This window comes from Prinia subflava, chromosome 1 (assembly GCF_021018805.1).
Source record: "Prinia subflava isolate CZ2003 ecotype Zambia chromosome 1, Cam_Psub_1.2, whole genome shotgun sequence".
NCBI classification, from domain to species: domain Eukaryota; kingdom Metazoa; phylum Chordata; class Aves; order Passeriformes; family Cisticolidae; genus Prinia; species Prinia subflava.
The window spans coordinates 106387244-106404951 of NC_086247.1; the positions used below are offsets into that span (position 1 = coordinate 106387244).

General features: G+C 38.4%; 1 protein-coding gene across 5 annotated transcripts in view; it reads left to right on the forward strand.

Moving 5' to 3' along the window:
* ELMO1 (engulfment and cell motility 1) overlaps nt 1-17708 on the forward strand; it is a 304523-nt gene that overhangs the window by 133395 nt on the left and 153420 nt on the right. For all 5 annotated transcript variants that reach the window (XM_063406486.1, XM_063406504.1, XM_063406491.1 and 2 more), the window contains one exon: nt 8338-8442. In XM_063406486.1, coding sequence (XP_063262556.1) covers nt 8338-8442 — 105 coding nt within the window. The remainder of the gene's footprint in view (nt 1-8337; nt 8443-17708) is intronic.

The following is a 17708-nucleotide window of genomic DNA, read 5'->3' on the forward strand; positions in this document are numbered from 1 at the left end:
TTTGTTGCTTGTAATTTAAGGAATTTTTCTTTAAAAGGAAATGCAACTGAAAGTTGTTTTAATTAACGCACCTTAAATTTCAGAAGCAAATGTTATGTTTAAAAGTTTAGTAAAACTGCCTGGAGTGTAACTAAAACAATCAAATATATGCTCTCACAGTAGTCTTAGGCATAGAAAACTCCAATTCAAGGAACCCAAGATTTGGCACAATTTGATTTTGAGCTTTTCATCTTACTTAATAAAAAGGTCTAGAGAGCCTTCTTTTTTCCTTGTTGATAGGCAATGTAACTAATTTGCTTGGAGCATATGCTAAAATATATATGTACACTTGTTAACTATTTTGTATCTTTTCCTTAAGTTTTGTAAAAAAAAAAATGTCTGTTGAAGAGCTATGAATTTCTCTTGAATTATGGAGCCATTATTGCTTAAATAATGAGTGGAAGTCACAATCTACCTTACTAAACAGGCATTAAACTTTCCTAAAGTCAAAAAAAAAGCTTTTTATGACAAAACTTGACGTAAGAACTCTAAGTCTAACCAACTGACACTTTTGACAGAAGTCACAGAGATAAAATTGCTGAGGTAGATTTTGAGTCTTGCAGGTATGACTTCTGCCTAGTCTCAAACATTTAATCTGTGTTTATTTGCAGTATTCAAGTGTAGATGGATTAATTTCTTTGGCTTGCTGTTCCTGTTAGCACTGTTCACACTGTTTTCTCACATAACTGTCTTCTTGCTAGCTCGATATTTTTCCTGCTGGGCAGGATGAGAATTCATGCCTTAGATTCTGTCTGTATAGAGAAGGCAAACTGCTTTAATGACATTGGTAGAATTAAACCAGTCATCTCCCAACACATTCCAAAGTCATAAAAAAGCCTGTATTTGTAACAGTAGTTCTTTTGAGGCTGGGGTACTATGTGCCAGTTCTTCCCAGTGCACTTCATGAATGTTGTTATTCAAACAATACAAAAGTGGCTTGCTGGCTAGGGCATGGGTAATATATATTCCACTGTGATTTTGCAAGAGCTGGAGCAGTCTGAAAATCTGTAGCTCTTGGTTGCTCTCCAGCAGCCCTGGCTGGAGGGACACCTGCTTCATAGCCTTGCAGTTGAGCCTCTAGAAAGTCTCATGGGAAGGGTCCCTCCCGCAGTGAAAGCCATCTGGATTAGCTCACATCTCATCTGGCAGCAGTCTAATCTAAAGTGGACTGACTTTGCCCAAAAAGTCAGGGTAGACAGGAAATCTGACAGGGTCTGGCTGTGAAATGATCTGGTAATCTCAGTAAATAAACTAGTATGGCTTTTAGTTTTTTGACCCAGTCCCAACTGTATCTGCAACTGCATGTTTGACTGCTTATTCCATTTTTCTGTAAGCTTAGTGGATATGGTGAGATATCTGAAAGTAATTTTCCATACTGAAAAAATTTAATTGAAATGACCACATCCCATTAATTCATTCCATATATCCCTGAAAGAGTACATGACACGTTACTACTTGATAACTACATTTGCCCAGTAAACATTACTTCAGTAGTAAGAAGTTGATAATCTGTGAAGTGCTAAACATGCATCTAACTTTAAAATCTGCCCTTATTAACTGAAATAAAACCTGAAAGGTGGCTCACAGTTTTCATGCATTGGACAAGATGTGATCATCTGAGTTACAGCAGTCATTTTGGATTCTTCTAGGCTTTCAAATTATTGGCAGCCTGTAGGGCTTAAGATTTTGGAATCCAAAGCATTAGCTCCATGTAATACAGGCATGTATAAAATACGAAGAATTATGCAAAAGCTTTTTGTCTTGCATTATGATGTGTAATTTATTCATGACTGAAAATATGTAGTGCTTTTGACATGCCTGTTAGACTCTATTTAGTAATTTTTAGGTGATTTAATTCCACCTCCTTAACATTACGCTTTTTGCAATTTTTACCACTGTAGCATCTTTACATGACTGGGACAGATTTCTGGTGACTTGTACAGAACTCTATTGTTCTTTACATTAGATTACATAGTAGCTCAATGAATTAAGGATATAAGGTAGTCAAATTATTGCCTTTTTATCTTTTGTAGGGCAAATGCTATGCAGATTGTATTTAAATTTTCTCTGCTATTGAGAGGGTCAGATTTATATTGGTGAAATCAAACTTGATCCAGCAAGTCTGTTGCTTAACATATTACCTAGATAGGAATGAGTTTTATTATTGGAGGATAACATTTTTAGTTTAGTAATATATATCCCAAAGCTGTCACGTCAATAACAACAAAAAACAAAATCAAATCTCAAAATTTCTACCTGCTAGTAGAAATTTAAAAATATTTGCCAAAACATGAAGGTAAAAAAAGCTAGAAATCCATTTAAGGAAAACCCACCATCATTGTATGGAAATATAATTCGTAAATCTTCATGAAAGTTATATCCAGTAGAAATATACTCGAGTTCTTTATATGTGGTAGAATAGTGGGGATATGACTTAAATGACTTGCACTGAAAGTATCTTAAATTATTTTCTGCATATTCTTTTAAATATATACCAGTTACTGAGTTTTGGATACTTCTCACTTGCATTAGAGCATGGGGTTTTTTGGTTTGTTGTTTTTTTTTAATTCAGAAATCCTCCAGATACATTTTCATTCTAGCACTGAGTTCTGTTGTAAATTTAAAAAATAGGCTTTGGAAGGAAAAAAAATATCAGTTTTGCATATTTAAAAAGCTATCAAGAGAAAAACAAATCTGCTAGTTCTTGCTTTCATTGATTACATAGAAGCTGAAAATTCCCAAGTCACTGTTATATCTCATTAAGTGCGATGATGGAAGTGGTGTGCATCATCATCATCTCTTTGAATACAGTGCTGTTAAATAAAAAGACAAAAATATTTTCTCATTAAGAATTTTAGCTGACTACCTCTTCACAAATGTTGGTTTAATGTAGTACTTTTCCTTATTTGTAATTATTGTGTAAATGAACAGATGGGAACATTTTGCATGTAAAACTTAAGGTTTATTTAGGGAAGGGGTAACTGGTGAGTCTTTGTGCTCGCTGATACTTTTAGCATAAATTTGTCAATTCAGAATTTGACGCTATGCTGGAGTCTTCTAGCTAGCTCAGCCACCGTGGCCGAGAGTGGGACACGTCTCTCAAGTGGGCGACACGAGATGTGGCTTAGAGTGCTCATTCTATGGCACAAAGGTCTTTAGGTAGCGCAGGCTGGGGACAAGGAATGAGAGGGAGGTCCTCTGTTTGTGATCCAGAAGGATCCATTCTCCTGAACAGTCAGTGACAGACTGGACACTGAGCACAGTGCGCAGCAGGTTATAAATGGGGGAGGTCCAAGGGGCAGGTAACAAATTTTGACCAATAGGGAGAGGATGTGGGAGGAGAACAAGGAGGAGTTTCATATTTAGGAGCCAATAATGAAACAGTGGGAAGAGAACAAGTCCAATGGACTGATGGGGCGTGGTGGATTAGGGGAATCCCCAGGACAAGTTTTGACAGGGATTGGTACAGGGAAAGATTGACTTAGAACATTCAGGAAAAAGGGATTGGGTTAAGTACAACTGACACCTCATGGGGTGGAAACAACCTTTGGGGACAAAACCATTAACACAAAGAGGAGGATACAGAACAGTCCATTAACAATAAAACTCAAACAAACTACAACAATAATTCACTGTAAATCTCACATTAAAAGTTCCCATTCTTTTTGCTGTGAGTTCTGAGGAACAAACATCCATGTATGTAGTACTATGATTTCCTGATTTGATCTGGGGAAGTTTTGCAGAGGTGCTGCAGAACCCGGTAGGTAATTTTTTTCCTTCCTAGCCTACAGTTTGGATTTAAAAGCATGAAGAAAATGAGTAAGCGAATAACGGAAGATGGGAGAAAGAAATTGCTGTCCCTGGTATTACCTTGGTAGACAGATTGTTCCCTTTCCTTTTCCTTTCCTTTCCTTTCCTTTCCTTTCCTTTCCTTTCCTTTCCTTTCCTTTCCTTTCCTTTCCTTTCCTTTCCTTTCCTTTCCTTTCCTTTCCTTTCCTTTCCTTTCCTTTCCTTTCCTTTCCTTTCCTTTCCTTTCCTTTCCTTTCCTTTCCTTTCCTTTCCTTTCCTTTCCTTCCCTTCCCTTCCCTTCCCTTCCCTTCCCTTCCCTTCCCTTCCCTTCCCTTCCCTTCCCTTCCCTTCCCTTCCCTTCCCTTCCCTTCCCTTCCCTTCCCTTCCCTTCCCTTCCCTTCCCTTCCCTTCCCTTCCCTTCCCTTCCCTTCCCTTCCCTTCCCTTCCCTTCCCTTCCCTTCCCTTCCCTTCCCTTCCCTTCCCTTCCCTTCCCTTCCCTTCCCTTCCCTTCCCTTCCCTTCCCTTCCCTTCCCTTCCCTTCCCTTCCCTTCCCTTCTTTAAAAAATAAAAAGAAAAAAAAGACCAGTTTTGAGAGAATTAATTTTATAAAGACACCATTAAAATTTGATTCTTGTGACATTTGGAAATTGTTCTAGCATCAGTTCTTCTACAGTCCTGACTCTTCCCTGGTAACTTCTGATATGTTTTTCTTATGCCACTTTGAGAAGTGAGACATGCAGAATAGGGATTCACCTGAGCTGCTTTGGGATTGGGAAAACAGCTCTTACTGAGTCTAGCACCTACTCCATACTGCTTTCAGGAGAGACTAGCATGATTTGGCGACTGATTTACACAGCTGCTGCACACAGTACTGGTATAAAATCTGTGATAAGCTGTCAATACCTGTCAAGACAGAAATAAATCTGTACGTTTATGGCCTAGAAATGGAGGGAAATAAATAGTTCCTATGCTTTGGCATGTTCACGTGGAAGATACTGTTGTTAGGAATAACATAAGGAATGATGGTCCTTTATTCCATTGGCAGTTACAGACAGTGCAGCATTGCTGTGAATAGGCACCTGTGAATAGGTACGTGTGAGGACACGTACCTGCCACTGAAATCCATACATCCCTCAGGGGTTGCTGTGGAAGCCAGGAGTAAGGCAGTGAAACCATTCAGGAGAGAGAAGAAAGCTTTACACAGCCAGAACTGCATTAGAATGCTAGGTTATCTGAATGTAATTACTGCAGTGGGATTTAGCCAGAATAGCTGTCTTATTGTGAAACATGCCATGCGATTTTTTTTAATTTTATTTTTTTCAAAAGTCATAAGCAGATGTGATTTTGAGTTTTAATCTTATCAAAACCAATGAATTTTTGTTTCCGCAGTATCCTATTGAGTTGGCTAACAAATTCTTGAATGTTCTGGTATGTTAACATGTATGATATAAGAGCTTAAGCTGTTAAATGCCAACTAGATGTTGAAGCTGAAAAATGCAAGGTATTACTCAGCCTAGTGGAAAAAAAAATCAACAATTATCTGAAAAATTGGAGGTAACAAATCTGTTTCATTTGTCTTTCTTACTCTTCATTTTTCATTAAGCAAAAAATGCCATAGGTTTTATACTAAATGGATGCAACAAATATGCCTGAAGCTCTGTGTTCCATATATTTAATAAATTATATTGTAGGTGGGGTGTTTGCCTACTTCTGAATTATTCACTACAGCATTTTAGATAGTTTAGCTTTGTATCTCATTTCTAAACCCACTCTCAATAACTTAATATTACAACCACAAATATTAATCATGTTAAGAAAAGGATGACTTTAGGAGGAGTGAGAAAGAAGGAAGGGAACAAAGTGTCTGACGTTCCTTTTGAATTTGAAGAATAATTGAAGGTAATGTATTGTCTCACACATGCCAGAACAGTATTGTGGATCCTCAGCTATTATCTACTTCTGTATTTCTAGTTATTTAAATCAACAGAGCTGAAGATAAAGCCCTAGTTATCCAGGGCTCCCACGTGACAGAAACTTTTGAAAAACAGAAACAAACTGAAAATAGCTGTGTTTATAGGCTTGACTTGGAGATAAAGTAAAAGTGATGGAGAGATGCTTTTTCTGATTGAACATAGAACTAGTAGTGATGGTAAGAGACAAATGAGTCATCCTTACTCATGTTGTGAGAGTCCTCATGTCCTTGCAGTTTTTTTGTTGCTTTAGAATGGGATAAAGAAAAGAACTGTTCAAGCAACTGTAAGTCAGGCTTTTTATTTGTGTCCTGCATTTATTTTACCACTGTAAATGAAATAAGTACTAGTATTTTAATAGCTGGAAAAATGTAGGTGGATCTTGAAACTTTCTATGCTTGTCGGGTATTTATCCAAATGTACTCGATCTGTGCTATAGCATGGGAGCCAAGAGTGCGTGTTCAGCCCTGTGCCGTAGTTCTACTTGCATAAGTTTTTGCAAGTTGTAGGGTTCCCTGTTGACTGGTGCTTCCTGTGGTTCCCAAGTAGCTTTCCCAAGGAAATGTACCTCATTAACCTCATGAAACAGTAAAGTATCAAGCGGTGTTCCTTGGGACCTGTACTTTATGGCCAAAACGGGGGTAGTTTCAAATGCAGAGAAGGATTTGTAAGAGATTCATGCTGGTCTCTGGGGGCATTTGTGTGTCTGTGAGATTCAGTCTCTCTTAAAATTCCCTTTTTGAAATGCGAAGGGAAGTTTTCTCCTCCCAGAAGCTGAAGTCTGTAGGGCTTGTGATGTGTGTGAAACAGTTTTGTATTGATTTTAAATGTTCTGTCCATGTTGTTCCATCAATGTGGAATATGAAAGGTTGGGTTGGGGAAATAGCCGTGAAAGGCTATTGTCTGTCATTCAGATGAGCAGGTGAAAGTGAAAAAAAAACTTGAAGGGGAATTTTTGGAACTTAAAGCTCAGTAAAACATTGTTTTCCCTTCTTAAACTACAACTATCCTCCTGAAATACTTATCGCATAGATCTTTCCATATAAAATCTAGGGTTCCAGGCATCCTCTTGATTCCCTAATTAGCCTGATTGTTTTGCTTGTACACCGGTGGCCATAATCTGGAAATGTACAACCAACAGGTTCTGCATGCCATCTTCAGACGAATGTATTTGTCTGCTTTTGAAGTTGCAGCAGGCATCTTAATGCATAAATTTTTATTTCTGCTATTTTTAATCTTTAATGTGACCGTGAATTATTGACTGGCTAAAACCAACGTATGATACATCTGAAGCTAAAATGGGCAAAAAAGTAAAATCACTCATTTCTACCACTTTATGGCTTGACAGACTAAACAGAAGGAAAAGTAGTAAAACCCATGCTTTTATCAATGAAGTGTGAGGATCAGACCCTGAGCACACTGCAGAAACAGAGTAATGAAAGAAATCTGTGCTGATCTCTGCTGGTTTTCCGGTAGTCAATGCACTTTTAAAGTCACTGTCAGCTGGGTCTTGCAGAAAAGAAATGCCATTGCAAAGGAGCTAGGGATATCTTTCTGTGTCAGAATGACGAGGGGAGAAGGAGACACTGCAAAGGTGATACTGATAAAAAGAGCATAGCAGAAGGAAGGCACTTTTTATGGAGACATTCTTGGGACTTCTGAGCAACTTTTTTGGTGTAGCCAGGCAAATTTTCATGCCTAAATCATGAACTACATGAAGTTTATTCAAATGTACATTTCATTCCATCCAATCAAGAAATCAGCTGAGTTAATGAATATTTTGGGCACCTGTGGTTTTTCATGTAGTGTGTGAAACTGAACATCTGAATTAGGTATGTGCCTGTGAAAGCTAACAAATTCTGGTTATAGGTTTATTCTGTGCATTTATTCATTGTCATCATATGTCTGTATATTTCATATATATATATGGAATTCATATATATATAATGGAATTCATTAATTCCATAGATGAAATTCACAGGTTCAGAATGCAACAAGAAATGTACCTGAATTCCACAAGTTTAATCTGTTTATTTTCATACAAAATTTTGTCTGAGGCCCTTTGTGTTCAGGAGTCCGCAAGATCCAATGGACTTATTGCTATTTAGTCTGGTAGTTTTTTCTCTTTTTTGTAGTTCATTTGCACTCATTTCATAGCAGTTGTATAAATAGCTGTTTTGGTGTCTGTTGGCTAAATTATCTGTATTTTCATGTACTTTTAGTCTGTAGTACCACCAAGGTGTCTGTCTGCCATGGACAACATGGGGCTCTGTGCTTCTAAAGCATTCAGCCTTTGGGAAAGTCATTCCACAGCTACAGAAGTTAATTACTGATATGCCAGCCTCATAGTGTCTGCATTTGGTTGTAGAGTTTTTGAGGCATAGGCCATTTCCTTATTAAGAATTTTCTGCTCAGCAAAAAGAGCTCTGTTGCTGGTTGTTTTTTTTGACACGTAATGCTAACACGGTGCTCACCAACACTGGGGAACTGATTGCATTTGTAAAGGTGCTCCTTGACTGATCTTGCTCTCTTTTTGCAGAATCATGTAAACCCAGCAATGGATTTCACACAGACCCCTCCTGGAATGCTGGCCCTCGACAACATGCTGTACTTTGCTAAACATCACCAGGATGCTTATATTCGGGTAAGGCTTCCTCTTGTCATGGAGATCTTTGCAGTTGCCTGTTTGCAGTGATTATGTTCTGTTTGCAATAGACTTTGAAGGGGAGGTTCAGAATCCTGATATCATGGATACCTGGAAGACAAACCACATGACATTAAAACATGATGTAGATCTGTAAAAGGTCTGGGAGAAAGCTGTAGACATGTCTTGCTTGTCATTGCTGAGTCAAATATGCTAGATATTACTTTTTGCAAGTACTCCTTTTTGCTTAAGCCTGCAAAGAGAAGAGAAATGAGCCTGTTCCTTTGTCAGATGCATAATGGATGGCCATAAACTCAGAAAGGAGTAATACGCAGAATTCTCTGACCTGCTCCAAGTCTACCAAAAACTGACAGCATTTTTTTGTGGAAAGGAGGCTCTGAAGATCAAATGCCTAGAGAGGTGACTGAGTTTGCAGGGTACTGAGAGTTAAGATGCATCCATTAAAATTACTGCTGCAGGAGAGGCCATGCTTGGAGTAAAATACATACAAAGCATCATGATTCACTTGTATAACCCTCTCCTGCCCTCTGCCCACTCCACTTCGTACATTATTTCAAGGTTATTTCAAAGGTGGTTAGAGCAGGTTATGTGTTGCATCCCAACAAGAAGAGGCATACAGCTGAATAATACCTTCCCCTGAAGAGAACAACTTTTCCTGAATTTTGTTGAAATCAAGTGCTTGCCAAGCATAAACCGAGCAAGCACAGATAGGAGTGGAGGACAGTCCTGAAAGTCAGTGTCTGGAGTTCATAGGAATGGTTTAATTCCCCAAGAAAAATGCTCATGCAGACCTGCTTAAAGAAGTTTGTGTATATCAAGAAAACAGTAGACACACTGATCATTTCCACTAAAAGTCAAGAGCGATCTTTTAATATGCATTATCATCTCTTTTCTGTTTGAAGTAAATTGGTGTCGAAGCTCAAATAGGTTTGCAAAGGGCCTGCCGATCTCTATGGACATAATACCAGGTGATGAGACCGTAGGATTTGCTCTTTAAATGGATCTCTCTCCTCCATCTGAATCTTGCAGTAACTCTTTAAAAAGACACTGTGGTTGTATGCAAACCAACAGTATTTATCAATCCCTATAAATTCCTGAAATGGGGCTACCTCAGGTAATGAACAAAGAGCATGTTTTATGGATGAACTATGCTGAATGGTGGTTTTGTTTATAAAATGAGAATTACTTGTTCTTTCTCATTAAAATTTGATAAGTTCTGGACTGTGCTACTTCATACTTCTTCTGAAAATTCCAAGTTTAGAGAATTAGAGGTAGTCAGTGCTTCCAAATGGGTCAGACACATTTTAAAGAAGTCTGAAAATTTGAAAGAGGACAAAAATTATGTTGAAATAGAGCTTTCATTGACATCTCTCAATTTTTTCTTATTTTTTCATGTTCGTATTGCAAATGCTGTCTTAAAAATTGGATTCAGTAAAGCATGTAATTAGCCACTTTTTGGAAAGGATTTTGCTGCTGGCTCAGCCCTGTTTCTATAATGCAGTATTTTTGCTGCTGCATTACTGAGAATTTTTGTTGTTTTGAGCTGCCTGTTTTTATTCCTGCATGGTTCCTGTTAGGAGAGTGCCTGAGCGCCTCGTGTATTTCCCTCCTGAGAAAGAGTACACATCCACTGGAAGTGCCTTGCGGAGGCACTTTCAGATTCAATTGCTTGCCTAAAGCTGCTTTGGGGACTGTAAATGTGCTTTGGGAGTTTGTTAGTCTATCCACCACTCGGAGGAGTTCTACTTAGTGTTTATACAGCATTGCTGGCACGGTAGGAACACCTCTGAGGTGGTGGTGTTGTGCAACTCCTGCAGCGTTAATCGTCTTTGATTGCAAAGGACACCTACTTTCCATCTCTTCATCTCCTTGACTTGCTAGCTGGGGTACAGTTATTTCCTGTGGGCCTTTTTTGGAGTCCCTTGTTTCACACCTAACATTATCTTTCCTTCATGGTCTTTGGCTCCCAAAGCTCCCACAACGCCAATTTGCTCTACTTGTACAGCCTCTTGACCTTGCTTATTTTTTCCAGATGTATTCCTACTCCTGTACCCTAATAAAATTCCTCTTGCATTCAAACTAAAGCTTCCACAAAAAATTGTTACTTATACTGTCAGCTATAGCTTGCATCCTGAAAAATTTGTCAGACAGGAGCTCTTCTCTTTTTATTGTTGATACTAGGAAATAGTTTGATTCCTAGGAGGAGAGATTATTTTCAGCTTGGCTCTTTGCAATGCAATTGATTCCTGTGCCATGGGTTAATTCCTAAGCCCCAGATACTATCTCTGCTATGCAGTAATTAGAAATTGAGGGTGAAAATCAGAGCTGGTTTGAAACGAACTGGGAATATCTGAAGTTTTCCCTGATAGAATGTGATGTATTGAGCAGAGACACTATCAGGAAGTCATAATGGTTTCAGTGAGTGTATTGGCAGTGCTGCATTTTAATAGGCAGCACAATTCCCTGCAGTCTGACCTGTGACTCTTAGGATGCCCCTGCTGCATGACCCTTAGTTCTTGTATTAATGAAAATAATGCATAAGCAGAAGATAGAAGAGAATACAGTCAATAAGTAATCTCTTCCCTTTTCAGTCCTTGTTCTGCCTCTCATAAGAGTTTCTGCTTAGAAGTAATTTGCATAATAAATAGATTAGTTAGGTAAGAAGGATGTCTGAAACTGAAGTGCTTTTGGGGGCTGGCAGTGGGGATTCAAAGACTAGACAGTGGAAAACTTATGTACTTTAGCACAATAAAGTAGGAAGAGTAAATACAATTGCAGTTTGTAAAAGAACATGGGTGTGATGGCACTGCAGCAGATGGGTAACTCTGCATCTTGAAGGCAAAAGGCATTTCAGGGTGAAAATACAGGTGTCACACGGTGAAGGAGGAAACAAAAATAACCACACTTTTCCCTGTTTTATTATTTTTTAACTACTTCCTCACAATCTAACTTCTTTCATTCACCTTTTCCCCGTTGCATACTTGTTTTGCACAGTACTTTTTCCTGAAATTGCAGTAATATGTTTTCTTTACTTGCTGTCTTCTTTGAGATAAACACTGTACTTATACAAACTTTGAGTTAACAGATTTTGAATGTCAGGGTTTCGTTTGCCATACAAGATAACTGAAGCCTCCAGGTTGTTTAGTGAATGAGGAAAAAAAAAACAAGCATGTTCTCTTTGATTGTGTGGTGTTGTTAGCTATCATTTGGTTTTTAAAAAAGTGTCCTATTCAATTAGTTTCCTGTTGAGTTATCTTTTCTTTCTCTTTAATTAATTGTCTGGTGCTATCAGTGACTTATATAGACTGGTTTTTTTTCATGTTGCACTTAAATAATCAATCACTATCATCAGGTTTGGCTTTTAAAAGGTGATGACATAGTATATGGAATGCATTGATGGAAGTAATGTTGAATTTCTGCAAGAAATTCAAAAATTTTCCACAGGAAATAATTGGCAGCTTCCCAAGCTCCATAATTATAGGACAGTTAGAGTGTATAATTAAATTTAACAGAGAAGAAAATGATTGGAATAAAGCTTTGTGACAGATAATTTTTTTGTTCTTTTGTAGCAGACAAGTCATATGTTCCCCCACTTTCAATTTATTCCTTTCCAAAACTACTTCAGCTTCACATTCTACTAATTTTAAAAATAAAATTATAAGTTACCATTGAAGACAGACTTTATTCAGTACAGGCATCTTGAAATTTTTCTTACTGGTAACTTGTAACAGCGTGCCTTTTCATTTTTCTGAGTGTGAAGAGAGTCTGCGGAAAACATTTCTCATTCTAATGAATTTGGTTTCGATGACTGACAAATTGGTGGCTTGCCTATATTTTTCTTCTGTGCTTCTGACCAGCTATATTCTAGCAGGACTCACTGCTGCTTTGGGGTCAGATTCTGCCTTGAGAAGACTCATACTGTGTCTTCTAATTTTGTTTAAGCACAAGGGATCGGTGCCTCAGGCAGAAAATGCAAATAAAATTAGCAGCTTTGGGTCTGAACATTGGCTGGCCACCTATTTTGGGTTCTGTCCAGCTGGCTGACTAAGTTTATGTCCAGTTCTTTGCCCTTCATTAGATAAGTAGGCTCTTCATCTGTAGGAAAAAAAGTATTGTTTTACTCTAGGCTGAAATTCAAGTCTCCTCTGCAGAAGAGAAAATTTATCTCTTTTCCTACTAAATCCTAAATAGATTTTATTTATTTTGTTCAAATATTTGTTTGCTATTGCATGTAAGATTTTTCGTATAAAAGATTATCGCTGGGGTGGGAAAGCGGTGTTGAAATCCATGCTGAAAATGGATCCATTTTACAATGGATCCAATGCTACTAAATGTTTGTTAATGATGTATAACATACTTAGTGGTATGCTCTCAGATTTTCTGGTTTTGCATTTAAAACAAGTTTTAAAAGTTATTGCCATGTTCCAAATTAAAAAAAAAAAAAACCAAAAAAAAAACCCCAAAAAAACCCAAAAAACAAAAAACAAAACAAAACAAAAAACAAAACAAAACAAAACAAAAAACCCCAAAAAACAAAACAAACAAACAAACAAAAAAAAAAACCCCAAAAAACACCACCACCCAAAAAACCAAAAACCAACATGTGGAAGTTGGTTGCGCCAAGAATTGCTTTGATTACCTGAAAATTAGAAGCTGACTTGGCTTATGGTCAGTAGCAGAAAATCCCCCTTCCCCTGAATTTGCTGAGCTGCTAATTTGGTCATTCGCACAGTTGTAACGCAGGGACACTTCTTCCCCAGCAGCTACATTTGGGGAGGCTGAGGAGGGAGCTCTTTTGCATTTGAAGCTCTCAGAAGTCACAGAGGAGGAGCAGGTGCTGTTTGCAAGTGCCAGTGATGCAGGCAGGAAGATTGCTGGCATCCTGCAGAGACCTTTCAGAACTTAAATGGGTTGAGTCACAGTCAGACTGTCTGCCGTATACTTTCTAACCCATGCAGTTGTTGTATAGGAGGCTGCCTACACATCCTTCCGTCAATTCACAAAGTCTCCTCGTGCCTACTCACTCTCTTCTGATCACATATAAGGAGTCCAACATATAATTTCAGCATTTTCTGAAGTAAAATTGAGCTTGATTTCTGCTGTGATTTCCTCCCCTCCCAAAAATGGTAGGAAAAGAAATGTAACTTATTTTTTTTCTGTAGGAGGTAGAGAGAAATGTGAGGTTTTTTACATGAGTCTTTCTGGTGAGTCTCGTGAATGAATGTAGTTTCAGAGACCTAACTGCCTATGCTAGGTTCCTAGCTTATTAATGTGTTCTTGTCTTTTCTCTGCCAAGCTTTCCATTCTCCGTCCTGACCTTCCACTTACATATCTAAGTGTCTTTCTGCCTGTGTTTTGTTTCTCAACAAACATCACACCGTGTTTCTCCTTTACATGATGATCCTGAGGGCCTCCATCACTGAGGGGGATTGAGATGGGTCCCTCTGCAGTCAAAGATGCAAAATCCTGGAGTGGCTGATTGCAGCATAAACACAAAATTAGCACTGAGGAAGAGGATCCTAAGGGAGTCACGGCACTCTCTGCACACCCTCATGTGAAATGTGCAGTGGGATACTTATGGCATCTTAGTCCTGCATGTGTTCAGATCCCTTTCTACCATTCATAGAGCACCTAAACTTTCCCAGGTTTGTGGAAGCTGTTATCTAAACGATGTCTTTATCCAAAGGGCCCAGAAATTGTTGCAAGCCTAGCAACTGTCTTCCAGAGGTTTTGAGTCACACCATGGGTTGCAGCAGTAGCACACAAAGATTGGGCTAGTTTCTGTGCAGCCACAGTCCCTCCACCTGCAAAGCTGAGATGCATATGTATTTCAGGAGGAGAAAACCAGCTCTTGATTGTCACAGGTTTTCCCATTTACTCCATGTCCAGAGCATTTGTGACATGACTCTGGCTGCCAGGCTCATTGATGTGCTATAAAAGTTGATGTTTTCTCATATAGCCATACCACAATAACATTAGGGCACCCATAGAGCCTGTTTTACATTATGAAAGAAAATTCAAAAGCTTGCTGTATTCTGCAGATACTGCAGTTTTCTGCCTTCCACCTCTGCCATTGCTGAGCCAGGAGAGACCTTCAGGAAAAGCATTGCCTTCTCACATTTGTGGGGGGCATGGAGGGAGAGGAGTTCCTGACTGGTGGTTTTCAAACTGGACCAGCTCAACACCAAATCCCCCTCACACACCTGTGACTGTGCAAAGTGAGGAGCACGTTCTGGTGCTGCTTCTGAAGATGACAGGGCAATGGAGCCTTCTCATTATGGGCCTTACCACCACACTTTATGGGTTTTGGGTTGGTTCTTCATAGAGAGAAGAAGATTCTCCTGCAAAGAAAGGAGGAAGATACAAGACAAACCACCACATGTGTTATCTTTAGATGGAAAATAAAATGTAGAGTCATGCTTCATGCTAAGGTGTTTGTGTGAGAACAAAAATTTATTGCTAGGTGAGCACCTGCAGAACCATGCATATTTAGCTTGAGATAGTTTTGCGCTACATGGGTTTGAAAATTGTGACTTCATCATAGTTTTGCAGAAAAAACTCAACTTTTGGAAATGTTGAGCCATCTCCATAAGCCATATCAGCGGCTACTTTCTTATTTTTCAGTATCTGTAGGATGTCTCAACTTTTCTTTCAGATCTTTGTTTAAATTGCAATTCTACTGTCTTCCAGAAGCAGACAGAAATAACTGTTGCTTTATTTTAGCTTTGCCATGAGAAATTTCTTTAATGGCTCAGGAATGTCAAGGAATAGTGAGATAAGGGAGAGAGGAAGCATAGTAAATTAAAAAAACAGCATCAGAGGGGAAAGTGCAGAGTGAAGAATGTTGGAAGAAGACTGATGCTGAAGCTGAAGCAAATGACTAGGTACCTTAAGAAAAAAGCAAAATTGGTGATGAGGATGAATGGAAGCTGAGTCTGTCTGCAGTAGAGTCTCTTATCCCTCTCAGGAAGCATATCTTAAAGACTTACTTCTTAGAGTTACCTAAAGCACCTAAATGAAGAGAGAATGGTGCATTCCATACCATCTACTACCATATGTGATAAGGAGGCTTAGGAAAAAGAAAAGCAGTGTCAAGAAAAGGAAGAGAATCCCTGCAATCTCTGGATATTTAAATGCTGCTTGACCTTTCATTTTGGGTCTAAGGAGGCTTTTATGATCTCTATTAACTAGCCTTCTGAACCTCTTGATATTAACCTGCAGCAGACTGCTAAAAAGCTTGTTCTCTATTAAGACAGGATCATTTTACAAAATTGGTCTGTGGAAATGCTCCTTTTTGATAGTGCAGCAATATTCGTTGAATTGCCTGCTCTGGGACTTATTAGAAGTATTAATGCAACTACAGTGGATCTTGCCTTTTTTTCAGTTCTGTATTTATTTCCTAATCACAATGAATCTTGGCAATTTCATTGCCAAGCTCTGATTTTGGCTCAGGAATTTGAGAATTACATCTGCAGTTGCCATGGGCAATATGCTTTGAGACAATTTTGTCTTTAATGTGAAGGATTAAGGGACTGCTAAGTCGATATTTCTTCCCAGTGAAGGAGAAATGTTTCTGTCTGGTGGTTTCAGCCTCATGGATTTTGATGAGGAAGCTTTTGAAGATACCTGTCTTTAAAATTTTGCCTTTTGTCAGTTATTAACTCTTAGTTGCAGGTATAAGCTTCACTACTGAAGCTGATGCAGACTTTAAAACCCATGGCAGACAAGTGTGGAAAATCCTTCACTAAGTCCACTGCTTTCCTGAGGGTCTATTTCGGGCTCTTGAGGTAGTGACAGACTCAATGAATAATTCAATGGAAAATCACAAAGGCACACTGCCATAAATTTAGAAAATCATTTTGATTGTGAGGTTGGTGTCTTGTAAGGAGTTTTTTTGCTACTGGGGAATTTGCATTATTCCTCTGTGATCTTGGCATGATACCTAAATTTAATTTATTTTAAATATACAAAATAACTTTTTATGTTTTTATTTACTTATTTTGCATATTTACATTTTATATATTTATTTTCTTTCTATATATAGGTTTGGGGGTTTTAAAATTAGACTTATAAACAATTTTTTATATTTATTTTATAGCTGGGCCACTGTGAGGTATCTTGTTAAACCTCATACAATTTTCCTCATCCCAGCCATCCAATCTGTCAAGGTCCCTCTGCAGAGCCTTCTTACCCTCCAGAAGATCAACATTCCCATCCAGCCTGGCATCTTCTGTGAACAGAGTGAAGGGACACTCAATCCCCTCATCCGAATCATTGTCAGAGATGTTAAAGAGGAGCTGCATTTAGTTTCAGAGATAGATGGAAGCATATAGTAGAACATTTAAAACAATAACTGTACAGAACTGTATTCTGCTGCAAATACTGTCAAAGTCTCATGTCTTAACATGAGAAAATGGATAACACTGATTTCCTAAAAATTTCTCCTCCTTACATTTTTAAAAAACATTTTTAAACCTCTTCCTTTCTCTTCTCTGCTAGTTAATTCATCTCATTCATTTTCTTCCCGTTCTATGCTTCTCTCACTCACTTTATCTTTTTTCCTTCCATTTTCTGAGCTGCTATTGTTTTGTTCTTGTTCATTTTTACAAATAACATCACTAAGGCTTTTCCTATCTGCCCTCTCTTAGTAATTTTATTTTGTGTTTCTATTGAGATTTTTGTCTGGGCTTTTTTGTTTTTCCTTAAAGAAAAAAATACATGTTGTGTTGAACACTACACATTATGGTGGATTTTTTTTCTGCCTTATGGTAATGGGCATTACTGATCAAAGACATGAGAGGAAGAGAAAAGGATCTGCAGAGAATTTAATACTCCTGTACTGTGACCTCATTTTGGTTTTTTTTACTGTATAACATCTATTGTATTATAGGCTACATTTCTATGTGTGACCTACCAATTCTGTAAGTTCACAAGGACTGAAGACAGGAAAAACTGGCAGAAATAGATTTGTAGTATCATAATGAAGGGCAGCCAAGTGAACCAGTGTCAAGGTAGTACTGAAGGAAAATGGGATATGAGCCAGCAGTGTGCCCAGGTGGCCAAAAAGGCCAGTAAAATCCTGGCTTGGATCAGCAATACTGTAGCCATGACAGTGATTGTCCCCCTGTACTCAACAGTGGTGAGGCCACAGTTTGAATCCTGGGTTTAGTTTTTAGCCCTTCACTTGAAAGAAAGATACTGAGGTGCTGGAGTTTGTCAAGAGAAGGGCAATGGAGCTGTGCAGG